Raw genomic sequence first — 23,203 nt, forward strand, 5'->3', positions numbered from 1 at the left:
TTCATTTATCCATTGCAAATTTTCAATAATTAACGCTTTGTACACCTAATGGTTTGAATGACTACAGCAAGAATAATTAACAATCAACACATGCTTTCAGCGTGCATATAACTTTTACTTCAGATTTTGTGAATATCAAAAGAAACGTGTGAAAACTGCTATACTAATCATTGCACAAAGTGCAGAGAACGAATTGCGTTTGTGAACTTGCTTTTCCATAATGGTAAAATATTTTTATAAAAAATAGGAAATTAATAACAAGTTCATAGGCAAACCCCATACACATGTAAAACCCGAGAACTAAGTGCAGTAGGCCTGCAATGGTCACGAGTCACTTTTATAAAAATATTTAAAACTGAACACATGTACAATTACATACCCTTTCAATTTCCAAATAATGTTTATTTTGGCATAACACTTCAAGAACCTGGTGATATTGTTAAATTTCAGAAGCTATGCCACGATCATATTATATTAAAATTCATATGCGAACTCTTCCCCCAAAAGATAATAAACTTTTTACACACTATTTCTCATACTTAAAAAAAATATTCTTTCCCAGTACGAGCAAAATACACATACAAGTATTTAAAATTTCAGAAAAAATTTTTTATTTTGGCATAACACTTCAAGAACCTGGTGATATTTTTAAATTTCAGAAGCTACGCCACGATCATATTAAATTCAAGATCATGTGCGATCTCTTGCCTATAATGATAATACATTTTTTATACACTATTTCATGTACTTTGAACAAAACAATATTTTTTCATGTGCGAATGAATTATGAAATATCGGGAGCCATGCCATGACCGCGTTATATCCAAATTTGCATTATAGCGGGGTGCATTATAGCAGAGTTGCACTGAATTTAAAGTGATTATTATCATTGGAAATATATAAATGCTCAAATAATTCTTGGACAAAGACATTCCTTGGATATTATACAGAATTAAAAAAACTGGAATAATATTTTCTCTTATTCAACATCAGTACAATGCTGGCTATTACAGATGTCATTACCTTCCATTTTGGATTCCATTGGGATTTGAACTCCGATTCACTTAGAACTTTTCATTGATAGGACTTGTGTTTTTAAATTCTTGGATTATTTTTGGACTTAATTCACAATACCATAAGTTCCTTTTCTTATTTTTCACTCAGTATTTTAGGGAAATAAATTACTTGTTTAATTTTACAAAAGCATAGACTCGTAACACCACTCACAAGGAGTAAAGCAATTCAGTGATGGAGCTTATGATGATGATGGTTTTGCAAAACAGATCTAATTAAGGCAGAGGCTGTTTGCAACAAATATGTAATGACCCATGGTTCTGAGATGGGCATTACCTGTGACAATGTCAAGCTGTGGTTATGTGCTGACAATGACTGTCCCACAATTGAACATGTCAGAAGAACAAATTGTCCATTCAGCAACAAACAAATTCACAACAGAAGACGATTCCAACTGAAGCACTGCTAATGTTGAAAGTGATGCTGATTCAGACATTGCTCTATTTACTGTATGCACCAGTGACCAACATTTGCCAGACTAATGTTTACACTTTATTGACCAATACTATGTAAAATCAATGAGTTGCTTCAAGCCAACAGGTTACTCGTATCACACTGAAGTGTGCATAACTGTATCAAGGTTAGATGGTAATGAGATTATCTTTGATGTTTATGATAGAGGAAGGGGGGTTCAATTATGTTTACATTGGATTATCATTTGACTGAATACTGACATTGGTTCAATTGCTCATAAAATTATAACCAATTACATGACACTAAAAATATATGGTGGCTCACCAAGCCAGTTATCAAAGGTATGTAGACATACTTGGTGTTTTATTGGAGAGAAACTTAATTATGGCACAGAAACATTTACAAATTCAGGTGTTTTAATTAATCCTACCATTTAATAATAATTTACCTCACATTATGCTCAGTGATTTATTTCATGTGTTTGTATTACTCAAAATGGAATAACGAGATGGAATAATTTTGTTATATTAGATGTAATGTGAACTATTATATCACAATGGCTCAAAGAAGTATATTTTCTTTTCTTTTCTCAGTCGCAGACACAATGTACTAGTGAATATCATTCTGACCTTAAGTTTCCAAAGAAACAGAAGGTTAGTGACAATTTTAAGGAAAAAGAAGAACACATCTAATAAAGTTGTACTAAAATCTGAGGAATAGAAAAGTGAATTTCAAATGACTTAATAATGTCGTGAAAGATGGAATTATGATATGGATGATATGTGGTGGGAGTCAGGACACTGGAAAACCCAACCAGTTAGCCACTGGTTTAATCTTCAAAAATAAAGTGTAAAATAATCCTTTTTCCATTAAACATACAAACTATAGACACAGTCATATATAAAAAAGAATGAGAAACAATTATACAAAACACAGTAATGATCATGTCAGTCTCACTGTCAACTTGTCTGTACCTTGTCTGTCTCTTATTCATATGTTTCTGTTTATTCAACATCAGACAAGAAATGTAAAGCATCAATTTGCTTTTCGAATAATGAATAATCCCAGATATGAGCGTATGTCTTTAAAAAAAAAATGACTTTAAAGATTTTCATTTTGACTCTTGATTATGGGGTCAGGGGTCAAATGACTCTTCAGTTTTGAAATCTTCCAATAACCCTTACTGGTTTACATGTTACTCTATTTACATTCAAACTAAATCAATCTATCTACCTACCTATCAACCTATTTATCTACCTAACTACCTACCAATCTGTTTGTCAACCTACCAACCAACATACCTACCTACAAACCTGTCTGTCTGTCTGTCTATCTATCAACTGAAAATTCAAAACCTTTTTGAGAAAAGTTTCTCTACAATAACACCTGAATGTATCCAAATTACACACATAATATAGTGATGTAGTACACAATGTTTGTTGGTACACATGTGATGTGAGCTGAAATTGGTGTTGCTGATATTTATTGCTTGAGGTAAAGGATGTGAATGAGAAAGTCTTTCTGTTATCGTTCATCTGCAGCTTGTTACATGTCATCCATGATTTCACATCAGAAATGCACCTCTCTACACCTTGGATGGTAGCATCAACTTCAGCTGGGTGGCTAGATTTGTATATATCCTTGTCCCAGTCTCAATTTAAATATGCCAACATTACTGTTTGATATCCTGGTCCCAGTTTCTATTTAAATATGCCTGCATTACTGTTTCATATCCTGGTCCCAGTTTCTATTTAAATATACCAGTATTACTATTTGATATATATCCTGGTCCCAGTTTCTATTTAAATATGCCAACATTACTACAGTAGTCCCCCTCTTATAAGGCCACCGCTATTGCAGCAGGGAATTGGCCTTATAATGAGGGTGGCCTTTCTAGAGGGAGATGACAAATGTGAATAGTAAATACATATGAAGAAAGTCACAAGTACATTTAATTTTAAAATATTTTATATTTTCATTAAATAAATCACATGCATGTTGTGAAATAAATGTAAAACAAACTGTTTCATCATTTTCAAAAGAATGTTATGAATAACCATTGATGTAGTTTTAAAACTGTCTTTATAATTATGTTACATAGCACATCATCTGTCACTTTGTTGGTAACAGTCTAAAAAACAAACCAGTCTCATCACAATTAAAAATATCCTTGCTGTCATATCCCCTGCATATATAGTTTAGTCTTTTGTTCCAATCTTTGACAACTTCATTACTAACATCAGCTGATTCTCCACTAAGGACAGAACACTTAATATTGTGTCGCACTTGAAATCTGTGCAACCATCCACTTTTTCTTGATATTCAATTAGGATACAAACATCTCCCGTCTCAAACAATCTTCATTTCTCCATCCATTTCACCTTCCCACTTCTGCAGAATTGTTTCCTTATCTTTCACAATATTGTTTATCTGAGTCTTTCCGACATTAGTTTTCTGCAAGGATCCTCGACCCCCCCCACCTCTCAGTCAGTTGAATTACTTTCACTTTCTCTTTTAAATTGAGAATTTTTCTTTTCCTCTATGACATGTTTATCTTTTTGCAGTAAGTTATTCATGTTGCCAACTACAATACTGATAAAACAATTTTTTATACATCTAAACAAATTGCCATGTGTTTTTAAAGGAAGTGATCTTGTCACGTGATTCGTTAGTCGCAGTCTGGACCCTATTGTTTTTATACATTTCTTTACACTAAGTGAGAGAAGCCAAAACAGCTTTGATATGTACCATTAGCATCACGCAGATCTGACCTTTCAGCCATTAGGATTTGAAATTTTGACAATTATTGTCAGTAGTAATAGACACTAATTATCAAAGTGAACGAGCTCAACATCTTACTAAGGGAAGCCATAAAGGCTATCAAACCATTTCCTGCTGACTTGTGTGTATTGTATACATCGATACTGCCACTTCTCAGCTGTTACTACTGTTCAATAACTGTAATCTTAACAATTATCAGAGTGACTAAACCAGACATCTTATGATAACACAGCAGTAAAGCTAATTGGATTACATGTACTAACCTTTTTGTATGGATTAAAATTTGAGTCTTTCTGGGCTTAATGGAATAAATGTGGCTTTTCGTGAGGCATAAATGATATAATATTAGCCTTAGTGGTACATGTACTTGAGTCAACACTTCTTTCAATAACGAAAACCTGACATCGGGAAACAGAAATCAGATTATTTAACACATGTTATGAATAAAATACTGGTTCTGGATACATATTAAAATAAAATGCAACCGCTTGTGAGGGTAAATTTTATATTATTGCACTAATATGCTGGCCACTGGTCACGTTAGCCGGGTGGCCTTTCGTGAGGGTTACTTTTGAACACAAACTGTCGGTGCCAATGGATTCTGGCATTAAGGAGTGGGTCACCGCTGGTCATGGGGGCCGTTCAGGAGGGGGACTACTGTATTTGATATCCTGGTCCCAGTTTCGATTTAAATATGCTTGTATTAATGTTTGATATCCTGGTCTCAGTTTCTTTTCTATTTAAATATGCCAGTATTACTATTTTATATCCTTGTCCCAGTTTCTATTTAAATAAGCCAGCATTACTATTTGATATCCTGGTCCAAGTTCTATTTAAATACAGTTCTATTTAAATATGCCAGCATTACTATTTGATATCCTTGTTGCAGTTTCTGTTTAAATTTGCCAGAATACTATTTATTCACATCACCATGTTCAATACAAGTATGTATCTCAGGTCAACTTTGATAATGACAGAATATTTGCATGCACTCAAGTATTTAAGGTAAAAGCTTTCATTCCCTTCCCCAAATTCTGGTACATATAAACAGGCGATGACATTGAAAGAAATAAACATCAATTAAATGTCCCATCCAGTGAAATGCAATGTTTTAATCTTTTCTCTTCCAATGCTGATAGTATAATCATGGCATGTTCTCCTCTATTAAGACATCAAGTCAATCGACATCACATCAATACCTGTGAGCACTTCTGTGAAAACCTAATCATGTGCCAGCTGTGTTTTGATCTACAATCTGTTTGTTGTATTAAGGTGAATTAAAAAAGACATGCATTATTTTACCATATTAGAGAGGCACAAGTAAGTTATAACTGAAGATGATATCTGTAGCATAAATACCTGAAGAAATCTACAGACTTCCTTGACCTGCGATGCATTTTTATCATCCTCCTGAAAATCATAAATCTCAGCTGTATGATCAGCTGCTGGATTCTGGGTCAAGTCATCTGCTATTTAAATAAAGAATATGTACATTATATTCCCAAGAAAAGACTTAGATTTATTATTGCAAACTTCATCTAACAATTTAAAATACGTTTTTGTCCCATCTAAATCAGCAGATTAGAGAATTTCAGGTGAAAAAGATCAATTTTCTTGATTGATATGATATGACCACAATTATAGTTTTCGTTAAAAAAATGGCCACCATCCTGCTGAAGATTTACTTGGAAACTGTCCCATCTGCCAAGTTACTATTCAGTACAACCCCTATTTACTCAAATTTGGGAAATGAACTGATAAAACATCTATAATAACAATAAGAATATATCTGTTTCTTGCTAGTAACAAGACTTTTATTTTTCTGATTTAAAATCTGTATTCACTGGTACATACAATACATGAAAATTTTGTCATGTTATTAACTAATAAACAATAAAGTAGCATAACAATTTGGGTTTTATTTGTCAAACAAATCAGTCTGTTGTGCAGGCTGTGTCTTGACAGTCAGAAAAATACAAAGAGAAATCAGCTTTCATTTTTTCCAAACTTAAAATTTCCTGTAAAATTTGGGTCAACTTTATTTAAAAAAAGACATTATTACTCAAATCTAATAACCTAATAGAACTTTAATCAATATCTTATAAATGCTTAGTCTTTCTCATCCAGATGGCAATTTGCTTCAAAACTGGCATAACATTGTATTTAAGCAAAATAATACATTTCTTTAATGACTCTATCTCCATATCAATGAATATTTTAATCTCTGAAAGGATACAACAGAAACGTTAAGCATTACAGCCATTTAGAGACACAGAAAGGCAGGCAGAAAATAACCATCATTTTATCAACTTACAGAAATATGTAGAGAAATCGATATTTCACTGAATCAGAATCATAAATTAATTTCATCTTACCTTTTACAATTTTAGTGGCAGTAATTAGCAGCAGTTAATATGGTGTTCATAATGGTCTTGGTAGTTATAGTAGAACCAAGTGTTTTATTGTTAGCTGTTATTATTTACACATTGGTAGTGTTAATAATAATGTGACATATATGATGGGTTGAAGTACATCCTATATTACTGTTCAGTCATTCAAATGTAGGGAAAGAAATGACCATGAGAAAATACAGGCTGGGAACCCTGAATGAAAATGAAGAACTTTTCACAGACTTCTGTGCCTTCAAAGATATGGTCACTGAAGGCACTGTTTTTACATATAAACTAATCCACAAAGCAACACAGATTTTGCCAGATGGGAAAGCACACAATCAGATTAACTACCTGACCACTGACCACAATTGGAGGAAAAGCCTACTAGATGTATGTAATAAAAGAGAAGCAGATGCAATGTCAAATCACCAATGTTTAGTGCATTCATTCAGAATGAAACTCAAGAGCTATAGAGATGGGAATAAGATGCCGCATACCATAAGGGATTCGGCTGCCAAATTAGCAACAGATAAAATGCACTCAGGAACTCAACTAAAGAAGCAATCAACAACCACTGGAATAAACTATGAAAGATGTAGCAGAAAAATCTAGGCCAATCCTGGGCAGGAAAGGAAGAAGACACAAAGAATGGCTGACACCAAAGACTTGTTCATTAATGATTGAAGAAAAAAATATTTTTTTCATTTCTTGAGTTAGAATAATTTTAGTATGCATATATCTGTAGAAATAGGTTGTTTAAAGCTTAACACCATTTTTAATACATGATAGGATATACATGGTAGCCAGTATAACTGGAGGAAGAATCAAGGAAAACCCTGGTAAGAACCACAAACAAACAGGAAACTACTGGCAAGCTTTCCCACATACCCACATGGGCCAAGCCCAAGACTCAAACCCACACAGATAGAAGTGAGATGGCAGTGATCAGTAAAGGTGAGTGACTTAAGACCACTTTGCCACACTGGGCACCAAAGAAAGCAAATTTTTAGTAAATTGTGTTTCTCCGAGAATACTTACCCGATCACATTAACGTTAGGGATATAAGCCTGCTACCTCTCGAATCCAGCCCTACTAAAAGACGAAAATTCGTCTTTTCGGTCTATCTCATATAGACCAAAGGGCAATACCTCTTGCCCCTTACCTCCCCTTGCCACCGCCACGTGTCACTAGTTTTTTTAAGCTGAGCGATAAATATTATACAAGGATGCTCGCATAGCGGGGTGGTTGGGAGGGTTTTTAGGTAATGTGATCGGGTAAGTATTCTTGGAGAAACACAATTTACTAAAAATTTGCTTTCTCCTTCAAATACGTTCCCCAATCACATTAACGTTAGGAGAATAAGTAATAGGAGGAGGGAATGCTGAGCATCCTACCTCCACTCCGGGTACCTTCTAGGGAATGATGGCTGGATTCCCCATTTGAACGATAACCCATTCTCCTAATTTCATCAGCAACACAGCCTAGGGTCCCGTTATATGTGACCCCTACATATGGTTAAGAAGATAGTTACTGAAATCTTCTTACCTACGAAATTTCACTGGCAAATCCAGCGAAGCTGATAGGCTGTGCTGATTGTTTTAAATGGGTCTGATGGTCATCTGGGCTGCCGACACTGGACCTACCAGATTCAAGGTTTGCCTCTGCGAAGCCAAATCTCTGAGATAAAAACTGGAGAAGGTTGACTCTGCATGCCAGCCAACAGCTTCTATTATATCTCGGATCGAAACATTGCATTCGAATGCCAGGCTCGCTGAGATTGCTCTAATCTCATGAGCCGTAATATTCATGAGGCAACTCTGATCTTGTGAGACCTCAGAGTATGCTGAGCATATAACCCACTTCAGCCATGAAGCAAGGGCTTGAGGGGTGATATCCCGTTTACCAGCTTTGACCGGAAGAAAGGCGCTTATGTGTGTCCCGACACGCCTCTGTGTGTTTTAAATAGTGCTTGAGTGCACGAACAGGATCTTGCATGGCTGCTGCTCTTGACTTATCTATGGAAGAGAGCGAGCGAATGATGATTCTTTGATTGCCAATGGATGGTAACCTATTTTTGGCTACAAAGCCTAATTGCGTCAGGAGGACCACCGAACCATCTGATCTGAACTGAAGAAAGTTCGGGTCACTGGAAAGGGCATGTAACTCGCTCACCCTGCATGCTGAAGCTAAGGCTATCATGAAACATGTTTTGTATGATAGTAGCTTTAACGAAGTGTGGGCTAAAGGTTCAAATTTGTCTGAACTGAGCCATGTTAAAACCCAGGACAGATTCCATTTTGGAAACAGGGTGAGGGATTTTGGTCGATTGAAATCAAAATTGGCTAAAAGATCTAATAGATCTTTGTCATGCCCAATATCACATCTACCATGATGGCGGAATGTGTCTGATATCATGGAGCAGTAGCCTTTGATAGTAATTGGGGCCAACTGTTTCTCCTCAAAAAGCCAGAGAAAAAAGTCGGTCAGTTGAGGGATTGAGACACTCAAAGGAACGATGTTATTGATATGGCACCAGTCCCTGAAAACACGCCACTTTCCCTCATAAACCTTCAGAGTGGAGGGCCTTCTTGCTCTTGAGATTCTCTCCACAATCAAACGTTTAAATTATTTGTCTTGCAAGGTTGCCCGGACAAGAGCCTTAATCGTGAAGAAGACGGTCCGGGCAGGGGTGGAACACCTGTGACGACGGTTGTTTGAGAAGATTTGGGCTGGTTGGAATCTTCCTGGGTAGATCTATCGCTAGATCAAGTAGATTGGTGACCCAGGACTTGTTCCATCTGAGAGGGGCAATCAGAATCATCCGACAGTTCTGACCCTTTAACCTCTGGATTATTTTTGGTACCAAAACCGTGGGAGGGTAGGCAAATGCCCACAACCCCTCCCAGCTGATTGACAGAGCATCCACGGCCCAAGCCTCTGGGTCTGGAACCAGAGAGACGAAGGTGGGCAACTTGCGATTCCACCTTGTCGCAAAAAGATCGATCATTGGACGCCCCCAAAGTGTGCAAATCCGAAGAAAGACTGATTGATGGAGTGACCATTCCGTGTGAATGACTTGACCTTTCCTTGATAGAGTGTCAGCCAAGACATTGAGTCTGCCGGGAATGTGTCTGATTTGTACGTTGATGTGGAGGTTGTCACACCAACGTAGAAACTGCCAGCTCAGAATGCACAGGTCTGGTGATTTGGTGCCCCCTTGTTTGAGGAGGTAAGTCACCACCACAGAGTTGTCTGACATAATGAGGACAGTTTTCCCTGAGAGTTGATCCTTCCAGAAATGAAAGGCATTGATGACAGCCCTCATTTCTAAAAGGTTGATGTGGAGAGGCCTCTCCCCATGGCTCCCACGTGCTGCTGACTGTAGTAAAGTCCGGCAACAGGTGAGCACCCCAACCGTAGGTACTGGCGTCAGTACATACCGTTATCTCCGCTTGAGGCATCTCCAGAAGAATCCCTGTGGACAGCCAACCGGGATTGTGCCACTGACGCAGGAACGATCATATCTCGGACGTGATCATTACTGTTTGACTGAGGAGACTTGAAAAGGGGCGCCATTGTGCCAGTAACGTCATTTGTAAGGGACACATAAAAAGATGGCCAAGCGGGATCAAGTCCACCGCCGCATTGAATAATCCGAGGAGTTGCAAGAATTCTCTCGCTGAAATCCATGTCCTGTTGGAAACGGACTCAACGAGTTCGACGATCCGGATTACGCAAGCGCGAGGAAGCCGTACCAGATTCAGATCGGTGAGAAACTCCATACCCAGATGAACAAAACGCTGGGATGGACGGAGATCGGACTTTTCCCAGTTCATGAGAAAGCCAAGATGATCTAAAAGTGCTAAAAGATCGTTTCTGCCTTTGAGCAGAATAGAACTTACCATATGTTTCTGGAGGATGTCGTCCAAGTACACTGCCATCCCTGTAGATGAAGTCGAGCGGAACAGGGTGACGATGCAATCCATAACCTTGGTAAAAGCCCAAGGGCTGATGTTGAGGCCAAAGGGTAGGACCTGGAACTGATAAACAGCATCGCGGTAAGCGAATCGGAGAAATTTCCATGACGCGGGGTGGATAGGGACGTGAAAATATGCGTCGGTCATATCTTGACTGATGGCATACTCGTCCCACCGGATGGAAAGACGGATTGATCTCGCCGTTTCCATCTTGAATTTCAGTGGTAAAATGTATTGGTTGAGGCGACTCAGGTCAATGATTGACCTCAACTTGCCTTTTGTCTTCTGGATAAGAAACAGCCTGGAATAACGATTGCGTTTTTTTTTTTTTCACAATCTCCACCGCCCGTTTTCTATGAGTGACCGTTATCTCCTGTTGTAGAAAGGTATCCTTCTCCCGATCGGACGGTACGTCCGTGAAGAGGGGAGAGGAGGACAGGGGAGGGGGTTGGATAAATGAAATCTGAAGTACCTCCAAAATGACCTGGATCGCCCAATCGTTCTGAGGAAAAAAAGGTGGTCCAGTGGTCCTGAAATTGCAGGAGGCGGCCGCCCACAGGTAGGCTGTCTGCGGGTGGTGGAGAGGGTATGTCAATTTTTAGAGTTAGGGGGTTTGAAGACGGAGAAACTTTGTTTCTTACCGCCTCTGTATGGTTGCCTCCTAGCCTGATTAAACTGTTGTCTCCTGGCATTGGGTTGGGATCCATACTGCACATTTGATTGTAAGGATCCCTTGTCCCTGGTCCGCCAATCATCCCTCCGCTGTGGCAGGGGCTGATTTTTTCTAAACGCCTGCGAGGGTTGGGCGATGAGTTGGAGGGGCAGTTCCTGAGCTGCCTGCTTCCGAACTTCTTCAATTTTTCCTCCAAAGAGTAAAGGCGACCCAAACGGAGTCATCCGTAAAGCCAGAGTATGATGGGGCTTGAGCGACGTGGACCGCAGACATGTGTCACGTCATATCAGGTCTAAGTTGGCAGAAGCAGTCAATGCATTAGCCATGGAATGGTGAGCTGTCCTGTTAATAATTCTAACAATCCGGGCCGTCACTTCCCAAGCGTGGGCATTGTCGGATTTTTCTGCGAGTCGGAAAAAATGGTTAATGAAGCCAAGTCTAACAATGAAGACGTAGCAACTAGGTTCCGGACTAGCTTTGACGTGGCATGGAACACATTTTTTGTCCACTTTGTAAAACAGTGGAGCGGACATGTGAACTGCTGCCATATTTTTGTCCAGGGCCGGAAGATCCGTACTGAAGGCGTCTGAATGAGTTTTGTACCAGCGACACGAGAACGTTGCTGGTACTTGGCTTTCTGAAAAGAACGCCTTAGCATTCCCCGGATCACCTATTCGTCCTGATAGATGATCACTGATCTCCTTAATTTTTTGCCGACTGGGGAAGGAGCCGAAAGGACAGCGTCTCTTCCTCCCCATCAAGATCTACAGACGTCTTAACTTTGTAGTCTTGAGTGGCGGTAGGAGGTGGAGGGCATTCGGAAGTTGCCAACACCCTATAAATTTCTTCCACTGCCGCCTTGAAGCCAAACTCAGTCCGTTCCATGGTTGGATCTGTGTACGGCTGATTTGCAGGAGTTTTGTCACCCTCACTGTGTGCCGAGTCGTGTTCTGTAATAGCTTGCATTTCTGGATAGAGCATACCAGGTGGCATAGATGACGCAATTCCGTCATCCTTAACACTGTCACTAACTCTCCCTTGTGGATAAGCCGTGAACATATGGACGGCCGGCCCTGCCGGCTGGTTTGTCCGGCTTGTGGTCGGTCTGAATGTTGGCGATGGTCCTGCTATCACCGGTACCGGCTGTTCCAATGGCCTGGCTGGACGGACAGATTTCTCACTAAAATCTCCGCCATAGTATTGGTATGTTGCCAGCGGTACAGCTTGACGGACGGATTTATCACTAAAATCCCTGTAAGTGATGTTTGGTCGGACCGTTTTAGCAATAGGGTCCCCATGCTGGGACAGCCGGACGGCCGGTGACGTAGAGACTGTATAAAGAAATGGATCCGATGGATCTGGTAAAAACCCCATGCGTCCTGACTTACAGGCCCGAAGGCCATGCTCGGACATGCGGGGGGATTTACGCCCACTGGGCAGCCTAAAATTGGGGGAACATTCCCCCAAAGAGTCAGAAAAAGCTGTGGAAGCGAGCAAGGGAAATAAGGGTAATATCTGGCCTGATGTCAATAGCTGCATCGTCGTTTCCTGGACCAAACGACGCATCTGTTCAAAGTTGGACTGTTGTACCCTGTCAACATTATTTTCCTCCATTGCCGCTGATGTTACTGTGGCTGACGGTTGCAAACGATGAACTTTAGGTGGAGGGGGGACCCTAACGTCCCCCATAAGGCTCGCAATGGAGGCTGTCTTCGGATGTATACCGAGGACATCAATGCTATCTTTCTTCGACTTATTCCGTCTATCCCTCCCTTTTGCTGCCTTCTGGACTACATCAGCCCATGTTTGCTCTGTCCAAGTATTACACATGCTGCATGGTATAGATGATGTACACTTGGTACATACAGTACAAGAGTCATGGTTGTCTTCTTTTGCTTTGAACTTTTTGCATTTCATGCATTTGGTTGACATTTCTACTGAAACAACACAAGAAAAAAAAACAAAGCACAAATTATCAATTCAGCATGTTATTAATTCGCTAATACCACAACCGTTACTAATGGAGTAAGCGAAATTAGTCAGTGTCGCGTTAACTCTTAATTGACAACACGAGTTCCGCGATAGCGTGTGTAACATGGTCTTCAGTAAATGAAATCCGTACGGGTGACAAAGTTACTCAATTTTGAAAAAAAATTGTTAAAATAATGTATACAACCTATAGAAGAATGATTGTCCAACACAATAAATCCAAATTTAACTTCGGATGGTCCAATTTAACGCTAAGATGGCTTGGATTGTTTGGAAGTATAATGTACGTGTTATCAGTTCAAGCGAAGCTTAAAAACTAGTGACACCTGGCGGTGGCAAGGGGAGGTAAGGGGCAAGAGGTATTGCCCTTTGGTCTACATGAGATAGACCGAAAAGACGAATTTTCGTCTTTTAGTAGGGCTGGATTCGAGAGGTAGCAGACTTATATCCCTAACGTTAATGTGATCAGGGAACGTATTTGAAGGAGAAATAAGTTTATAAACACATGTTGAAGTATTTTAATGACAGTCCAATGAACATGCATATGGGAAGGGCAAAGGGAACACATATGTGCCATCTTCAAATGACAACCACGAGACTAGTATGTACCATCTTTTGATGTCCTTGAGAGTGGTATGTACCATCTTCATATGATGACCATGATACAGGTATGTACAAAGTATCACTAAAATCCATCTGTGAAAGTAAAATATTGTTACAGTGATTGGTTAATGTGCACACTTTCCAATAATAGTATACAAAGTATGAGAGAAAACAATTTTTTAAAAAACTACAAGAATAGATGAGCTTCCCTGTCATATATGATGTCCAACTGTAACATTGGTAAAACAAAATTACAAAGAGTGCTGTGTCTCACCCTCTACACAACATCATCATCCAAAAGCCTTGCAGTCTCCATGAAAAGTAGAACAATGTGACCATAAGAGCAGGTCGTTGAGGTGATTAATATTTCTAATTTAAATACTCATCACATTCAAAACTGCACACCTAACACTCTAAGCTACAGTAAAATAATTTAACTGCAGCATAAAAAGTAGGTCACCAATGCAGATTTGTCAAGTGGTGAGCAGCATCCACATAAATGTACCTACAACTGTATGAATGTAACTGAGCTAAACAACCTAATGTCAACATCTATCACAACAAACAACAAACCGACAATGCAATCAGGACAGTTGCTTCACAGGTGACACAAAAGTGCCATAACACTTGTTGTTTGTTAGTTGCTGTTCTGGGTTTTATTACCATTTCTCAGTGCAAGATAGGGCATGCATAGCAGCCAGTGTAACTGGTGGAGGAAGAACTCGGAAAGACCCTAGTAAGAACCACTGACCCACGGGAAGCTACTGGCAAGCTTTCTCACATACACACATTGGCCGAACCAGAGACTTGAAACCATGGGGACAGGGCTGAGATGGCAATGATCACGAAAGGCAAGTGTTTTAGACCACTCTGCCATACCGGATGCCACATAACTCTTTCAAAAATAGTATGTCAACGTGCACATTGATGACTTTAATATGTACCAAGTTAAAAAGTCACAAAAACCAACTAAACACTGACAATTGTAAATCATTCAAGGCAATAAGTCTTTTAAAAATCACAGGATCTACAGAAAACTGAGAGACGATCATAAACAACATCCAGTTCAAATCTGGGCAATAACTCTAACAAACAACCAAGAAGCGATTTAACAATATGCACATCTTTAGATAATTATCTTAATTTTGTACCAAGTTTAATGACAAGCCATCAAAAAGCTTGACAAAAGTTGCATTCACATGTTTGTCAAACACTGCATACAACTACCAGACAAAAGGGCAATAACTATAACAAAAAACATCACATAATGTGATTTGTCACGATGTGCAGCTTCAGAGAACGATCATAAAAGTAACCAAGCGTCATGGTGATCCACTGAAACTGATGTGACTATTTGCATCATACCATACATTCAGCAACACTCTAATGAAAATTATGTGAACATATTGGTTTGTGAATATTCATATCTTCAGGTGATAAGCAAAATATGTACAAAGTTTGATACGATCAGGTGATTAATTGTGTTCAGAAGATTATGTGATGGATAGAATGATCCAGAGACAGAGAGAAGGATGAATGGACAGACAAATGGCCTTTAGGAATTCTATATACCTTTTCTTCTATAGTGGAGAGCATAAAAATATGCATGTACCTGTTTGTGATTCAACATCTGTGTCAAGTATTTGGTCAAGGTATGGAGCTAAATTCTTTGCAGATCTTTTATTTCCTCTACCAGATCCTGATGCTAGAATATAGAGAAAAGTATGTAAAATGCAAATAAAACCTTAATGCTAGAATATAAAGAAGAGTATGTAAAATGCAAATAAAACCTTTTTCTTGACCCTTGATTCCAACAATCATTGACTTGTTTATGTTTCATGGCACATCAACACATGGAAGGTTATGTTAAGCTAATGCAAAAGGAATAAAGTGTCACCAGCAGCCTGGTCTGGACTGGATTTGAACTCTGGTCATTAGTTTGAGAAGGCAATGTGTCACCATGCCTCTCTTTATTCCACTAAGCATTATGTAGGTGGTTAGCCATTTAAGTTTGATGTTTTCTTCCTGTTTTAAAGTTTATAAAGACCATTTCACACATCCATCTCTGCCAAAAGAGCAACCAACATGCTATCATTCAATACAAAATAAGAACATTTTTCAAAACTACATATATAAATTGTATTTCTATACATACAAGTAATACCATAACTGTAGTTGCTTCCATTTTACAAACACTAATAACTTCTCTTAGAATAACCAGGGGGCTTATATGTGAAATCTTTAAAATAAAGAGACTAAAGGTATAATTAGTCAAAAAGTGTTTGTACTAAGTGATTGCACATGAGCTCCAAAATACTCACTGTTTAGTTAGGAGTGGTTTCTTAATGCAGTTTATGACACAAGAATTCTAGCAAGTCCAAGGTGTATGTCCCCTTCTTGATCATTGCACCATGTATTTTGGCCACATGACTTTAAATGTGCACAACAGAAACTAGACAGTGTAATTAATTTTAACTGATAGAAATACTGTTATGATTTTATGGTCATAAACTAAGTCACAGAAAGAAGCAAAACCAATAAGTTTTGTAAAACTTAATAAATAATTTAATCATCAAAGTTATGAATGAAAATGAGAGAATAACTTAAAAGTATTATGAAATGAATTCAAAATAATCCTGAAAGTGTTCTATTAAAATCCAAATGAATGAAGAGTTCCATATAAATTTAAAAACCGGAAATGTAATGGTCTGCCAAGAATCGTGATGTTGTCAAAATGGTGTTGTCCAGAATTCCTTTGAATAATTCACAATAGTTCTGGAATAATATTATAGTCCAACAATTTGGCACTTTCTATTTCCACTGAATAGTTTAAACAAATGTTTTTCCTCTCAAATAATATCTAAGTACACCATAAGACATGTATGCAGACTTGATGTTACAAAAGAAACACAAATAAGAATGACTTCAAAAAAAAGAATGAATAAGATTGTTCAGTTCTCTCCTTATATACACCTTCAATAGTCTATTATGACAACATGGCCCAATACACCTCAAATGATAGATCGTACTACTCTGTTTAATATTTCAAAATACCTATTCATGTGATCCAGTAGGAATTTACTTAATTCTTCTAAGATACCACCTTATCGATCTGTCTAATGGGGAAAAAGGCTGCATCTCATAAACATATTGTCAACGTGTACATAAGCATCTATTTATAGATATGCAGTTTTAAGTTTTTTAACATCTTAAAACAGACCCTATGCACAACCACAATTTCAATTTGAGATAATCACTAAAATTTACAAGCCCTGAATAAAAATTACAAAAACTAAACAAACTCATGTACCAGGAGTTACAAAAATATTGATATACATAACAGTACCTAGACTACAGTACTGTAACTAATATAGATAAAGATACTGATCAACTAAAAATATTTATCTACATACTTACACAAGCAATTTTTTTTTACTTCACCAGCAAATGACTAAGATGAAAACATTTCAAAACTAGTTTGAAATAACCCCAATGTGTACATGTGAGCACATGCACAAATGTCTTCACATCACAGCAATCATCTATTAAAACTACAGTGATCATGGATATTACTGACGTGTAACTTCAATATTACAGCTACATATTTAAGGGTTTGATTCAAAACCAAATACGAATCAGTTGGACTTTATCAATTTTTATGGTGAAGTTTTGAAAACTAAAACAAATTGCTTGTTCTAGTAGCAGCTTATTACCTATTTATACCTATTTGTAACTGCAATAATGTAATCTAAGTACTCACATCAATTAGAATTAATTACAACATATAGTTTCTGTTGAGATCATTATAAGATATATAGCCAAAAATCGTGATGAAATGATCAAAATGGGCACATCCACTTCATAACTGAAAGTCCACCAACAGATTCTGAGTAGGCTAGAATGTACACAGTCTTGATGATACAAGCATATATTCCAAATCGGATCAAAATCAGTTCAGAAAACCCACGACCTCCCACATCCGAGGTGAATGCTCTAACCACTAGGCCACTGGAGCAGTTACTTTCTTTGTAGTTTAGTCAAACTATACACTAGTAATATTAATACCTGAATCTACATTACAACTGCTGAGCACCATGGTAGCCTAAGTGGTTAGAGCATCCGCCTCGGACGCAGGAGGTCATGGGTTCAAACCCTGGCCGAGTCATACCGAAGACTTATAATATGGTACTAGCAGCGCTGCCTCGCTTGGCACTCAGCATTAAGAGGTGAGTGTTAGGACTGGTCAGCCTGGTGTCAGGATAATGTGACTGGGTGGGACATGTCTGCAGCATGATGCCCCAGTACAAGACATCACTATAAACTGCCACACTACAGACACCATAGTGATATGACTGAAAAATTGTTAAAGCTAGGTCAAAAATCCAAATCACACACACACACATCACAACTGCTAATCTGTTTACATCCTTGTAGTATATCCTATAAGACAGCTTTATTCAGTCTCAGTGAATTACCTGTCACCTCCAGTGCCACCTCCTCATCTTCCTCCTCCTCCTCCACACTGTCTTCAACTATCTCTGAATCCATGCTTGAGTAATCCACAAACCTGTTGCACCCTCCACCTGCTTTGCCCCTTTGTGGCTTCCTAGACTTAATGTTGCTAGATTTAGCATCCTCTGAGTTAAGATCATCAGCTGTTTCACTTTCAGCTGGTTCTGAACTATCCATATACATAAAAGGATCTGCACGGGTCTTTCCCTGCTTGCTTGGTGCAAATTTTCGCCATTTGTTGATTTTCACACTTTCTTCATCGGAAGATTCTAACTGCTCCAAAGAATCACTCTTTCTTTTTATAGGACTCTTCCCTTTATCTGAATTGGAATCATTTCCATTCTGTTCATTGTTTTCACAGTTCGAGTTACTTGCATTTTTTCTTCTGAAGTCTTTCATACAAGTGTTTTGTTTCTTTAAATCACTATCTGTACCTGATTTGTTATTACTTGTTTCTAATTTCTCTAAAAGATGCCTATCAAATTCATCTTCACAAGAAATAAATGATGCATCATCTTCAGAATCATTCCCTGTAATTTCTTTATTATCAGCAGTAGCAAAAGATTCACTGTCTGAATCCAACACTTTCTTTTCAATGTTCCCCGCATCAACAGAGTTTTCTAACTGATTTTTATGTTTATCACCATTTTTCATATATTTTGTATGCATAGGAATTCTGTTGCTTGATGATGGAACTGACTTTGTGGAAAATTGTTCCTTACATACAGTCAAGTTTTTATCTGTGTTTTTGTTCGTAGTGTTTCCAACCTGTAGATTCTGCAGTCTAGTTCTTGATGGACCTGTTTCAGAAGCATCATTTTCTTGTTCAATCTCAGTTGGAGTCTCCGTTTGACTAGCTTTTTCACCTCCTTGCTTGACCTGATTTCTGAATTTCAAAAGCTCATATCTTGCTTTTCTAGATTGCAGAGTTGGCTGATCCTTCTCATCTTGTATCAGTTCTACAGAAACACCTTCCATTGCATTCATCTGAGAATCCTTTGAATTTTGGGGAGAATTTTTATTAACTTTGATGTCAGATGATCCTTTCTTTTGTATTTTCGCTTGTGAGACCCTTTCTGAATCTTTCTCATTCTGCTGCTTAACTGGTGATTTAATCTGCTGAACCAAGTTTCCAACTGAGTTTGCTTTATTCTGCTGTCTACCTGGAGCTCTTGCATGTTTCTTAGCCACATCAGCTTCACCATGGTTGAAGTTTTCTTCTACCTCTGCTTTTCTGTACTTGTGACTAACTACTGATGTTCCAATGCGATTTTTAACAGAATTTTCTTCCCTAGGTGTCACAGTCTTCCCTATATCTGATTCATTCTCTGATGATGCATGATACAAATCTAAAGTAACTTCGACTGGTTTGCTAGCACTATCTGGCCTATCCTCGGCCTGTTTAGTTTGATTAGGAAAAGAAACTGCCTCTACTGAATCAAAAAGCATTTTGTTTCTACTTTTCTTTGGTGTGTCACCTGAACTTACACTGTTGTTTGTATTTTGCTTGGAGGATTTATTTTTCTTCTGGTTTCCCATGTCTGTAACCTTGTCTGCCTCCTCAATATTATCCTTTATATATTTAGATCCCTTGGCAGGGGAAATTGTTGGGTTTGATTCATCTGTAGATGTATGTTTACTATCCAATGTAACAATTTTTTTTGGTGAACTATTTCTACTCTGTGGTGAGTCACCTCCCTTTTGGGGAAATTGGTTTTCTGACTGGTCTGTCAGCTGAACCGGCAACTTTGAATGTGAAAAAAGATCTTTCTTCTTAGATGACACAGTTTCATTTTGTGATTTTTCCATTAATTTGAATAAGGCATCTACACCTGCTGAAGAAAGAATAAAATTGTGGAAATTGCTTTATATCAATTTTTATTAAAAAAAGTTCTTTATTCAAGCTGTCACTGAATATGACTGCAATTTTAAATGAAGCATATAATCAAAACAGGCTGTGAAAGGTAAACAAATATGATGATATTCCTTATGAAATGTAAACAAACATGATGATATTCCTTATGAAATGTAAACAAATATGATGATATTCCTTACGAAATGTAAACAAATATGACGATATTCCTTATGCAGACATCTCACACTGCAAACTGTAGTTTTCTGCTGGGACAAAACTAATTTTAATTATGTAATACATAAGTTACCTGCCAGTATTGCATGGCTTACCTTCTCCATGACACAAGTTCCCATGTCTAAGTGTTGTGTATATTTGATTTAATTTATATTTGATTTAATTTAAATGCTTGTTAATTTTAAAAATATTAAATTTTTTTAATACCATTACATGCTATTGTAGTTTTGTTTACTGGATTTGACATTCTCCAGAAATTCAGTTCAGTTTTTCAAAAACCCAATATTAGAACTTTGTATCTTAAGCTGACCAAGTTCCTGACCTTAACTGATGACTGGAAGTAAACATTTTTTTTATGCTTTATTTTAGTGTGGGATTTATAGAGTAAAATCGAGGTTGTACTGGGAGCACGTGACTTTAGACATGTAAATAGCTTCTACATTGTTATTTCCAAATTCCAGTTTTACCGGAATTGTGTAGCAGCCAGATTTAATGGTGATGTGTTAAGAAAATATTTCAGTTGGGCTATAAACCATCACACTTAAAGGTGTTTTGTTGTGACCAGTTTGAGCTGAAATTCTATTTTATGGAATTTTTTATTTTTTCCTGGAAATATTTAAGTGCTCATACTGAATTCCCTGACAAAGACATTTATTGAAATTTTATTTGGAATTCAAACACCGAAATATTATTTTCTGTGGTCCAACAAAGAACTGTTGACACTTCAGTACTAACTACAGTACATGTCATCGCCTTCGATTTTGAGTTTTCATCGGGAGTCAAACTCAAATTCATTAGAAAATTTTATTACTAGGACTTCTAAGTTTTAATTCATGGATTATTCTTGGATTATTTTTTGATTTGATTCTTAAAACCGTTAGTACTTTACCTCATTGTTACCTTGTTTTTCTAGGGAAATAAATTGTTAAATTTTACAAAGCTTGTTGTCTTCACCTTTTTCTTGTTACTGTTTATGACAGCCTAAACACATAACAGAAATTTGGTTGCTCATCTTTGGATATATGAATTTTGGCTAAAAAAATTTAAATTTTTAGTGAAATCAGCAAGATTTTTTCCACAATGTCATCAAAAGTAGTAATTTTTCTTTCAAGTCCTATCCAGGAACAATTAGACCCTTTGAAAAAGATGAATTGATTCAACTTGCCAGAAAATATGATCTTTCTGAGGCAAAAGCTTCCTTAACGAAGCAGGATATAAAAAATATTTTGGTTCAGTATTTGGTAACAAATGTTTTGGATAAAAGTGCTTTGGTTTCGATCAGTAAGTCTGTATCAGACTCTGACATAAAAGTAAAGGAATTAAAATTAAAATATAAGATAGAATTGGAGTTAAGGAAACTCGAATTTCAGAAAGGGAAAAGACAAATGCAGTTGCAGTTGCAATTGGAAAAAGAGAAAGAACAAATGAAATTGGAAAAAGAGAAAGAACAAATGAAATTGGAAAAAGAGAGTAAATGCATTTACAATCAGAGAAACAGGAGAAAGACAAATACAGTTACAAAAAGAACAAACATTTACTAGCAAATGCATTTACAATTCGAGAAAGAGAAAGAACAAATGCAACTGGAGATAGAGAAAGAGCAAATGCATTTACAATTGTAGAAAAGAAGGAAGATGGGGAATATCAATCAAGAATAAAAGAAATGGAGCTGGCAAGTGAAAAGCACATTCCTACTTTGGATACAAATTCAAGTTTTGATTAGGTTAGTGCCCCCTTTTTAAGAAAAATATGTAGACAAATATTTTCCTTGTTTTGAAAAAGTTGCTAAAAATTTGAAATGGCCAAGGGAGGATTGGACTCAATTATTACAGTGTGCACTTTTTGGCTTAGCCCGAGATATCTATGCATCCCTGTCAGTATAGCAGAGTTCTGACTATAATTTGGTGAAGGAATGCATCTTAAGGGGTTATGAGTTAGTTCCTGAAGCTTACTGGCAAAAATTCAGAAACTATAAAAAAAAGAAGCTGGACAAACTCACGTTGAATTTGCAAGAGAAAAAGAGCAGTTAATTGAATAGATGGTGCTTAGCCAAGAAAGTTGATCAAGACTATGAAAGTCTCAAAAAACTTGTGTTACTTGCAGATTTTAAGAATTGTATCAATACTGACATTAAAACTGATCTTGAGAGCACAGACTCAAAACCTTGGAAAATGCTGCTCGTGCTGCTGACAAGTATTCTTTAGCTCAAAAAGTTTCATTTGTAAACAAGAATACTAGCAGTCTTCTCGCAGAAAAATATTTCAGCCTAATACAAGCCCTTCTAAATTTCAAACTGGCACAGCTTTTAAAAATCAAGCTTCAGATAAGCTTGATCTAAGATCCTTGTCTCTTCCTACATGTACCTATTGCAAGAAGGACACGTTATTTCTGATTGCTACAGATTGAAAAATAAGCATCAGAATCAAGACAGACCTATTCCAAATGCTCTTATTTCTAAGAGGCCAAGGTCACAGTCATGTATTGAAAGCAATACATTTGTTGGATCTAATAAATCCCAGTCTGATTTCATTATGGAGAATTATGAACCATTCATATCGAAGGGTTCTACATCATTCTTGGGTGATTTGGCCAATTCCACCCCTATTAAAATTTTAAGGGACACAGGAGCTTCGCAGAGCCTTTTATTGTTAGGTACTTTGCCTTTTTCTGATAAGTCTTCTTCTAATGAAAGTATTTT

At 37.4% G+C, this 23,203-nt stretch overlaps 1 protein-coding gene across 1 annotated transcript in view; it reads right to left on the minus strand.

Annotated features, from left to right (window-relative positions):
- LOC149798025 (uncharacterized) overlaps window positions 1-23,203 on the minus strand; it is a 72,301-nt gene that overhangs the window by 13,716 nt on the left and 35,382 nt on the right. Inside the window, exons 8-10 of the mRNA XM_089960827.1 lie at window positions 18,380-20,251; window positions 15,517-15,609; window positions 5,629-5,738 (exon numbers count right to left, since the gene is read on the minus strand). Coding sequence (XP_089816953.1) covers window positions 5,629-5,738; window positions 15,517-15,609; window positions 18,380-20,251 — 2,075 coding nt within the window. The remainder of the gene's footprint in view (window positions 1-5,628; window positions 5,739-15,516; window positions 15,610-18,379; window positions 20,252-23,203) is intronic.

This window comes from Sinohyriopsis cumingii, chromosome 6, assembly GCF_028554795.1.
Source record: "Sinohyriopsis cumingii isolate HCF-2022 chromosome 6, ASM2855479v2, whole genome shotgun sequence".
NCBI classification, from domain to species: Eukaryota; Metazoa; Mollusca; class Bivalvia; order Unionida; family Unionidae; genus Sinohyriopsis; species Sinohyriopsis cumingii.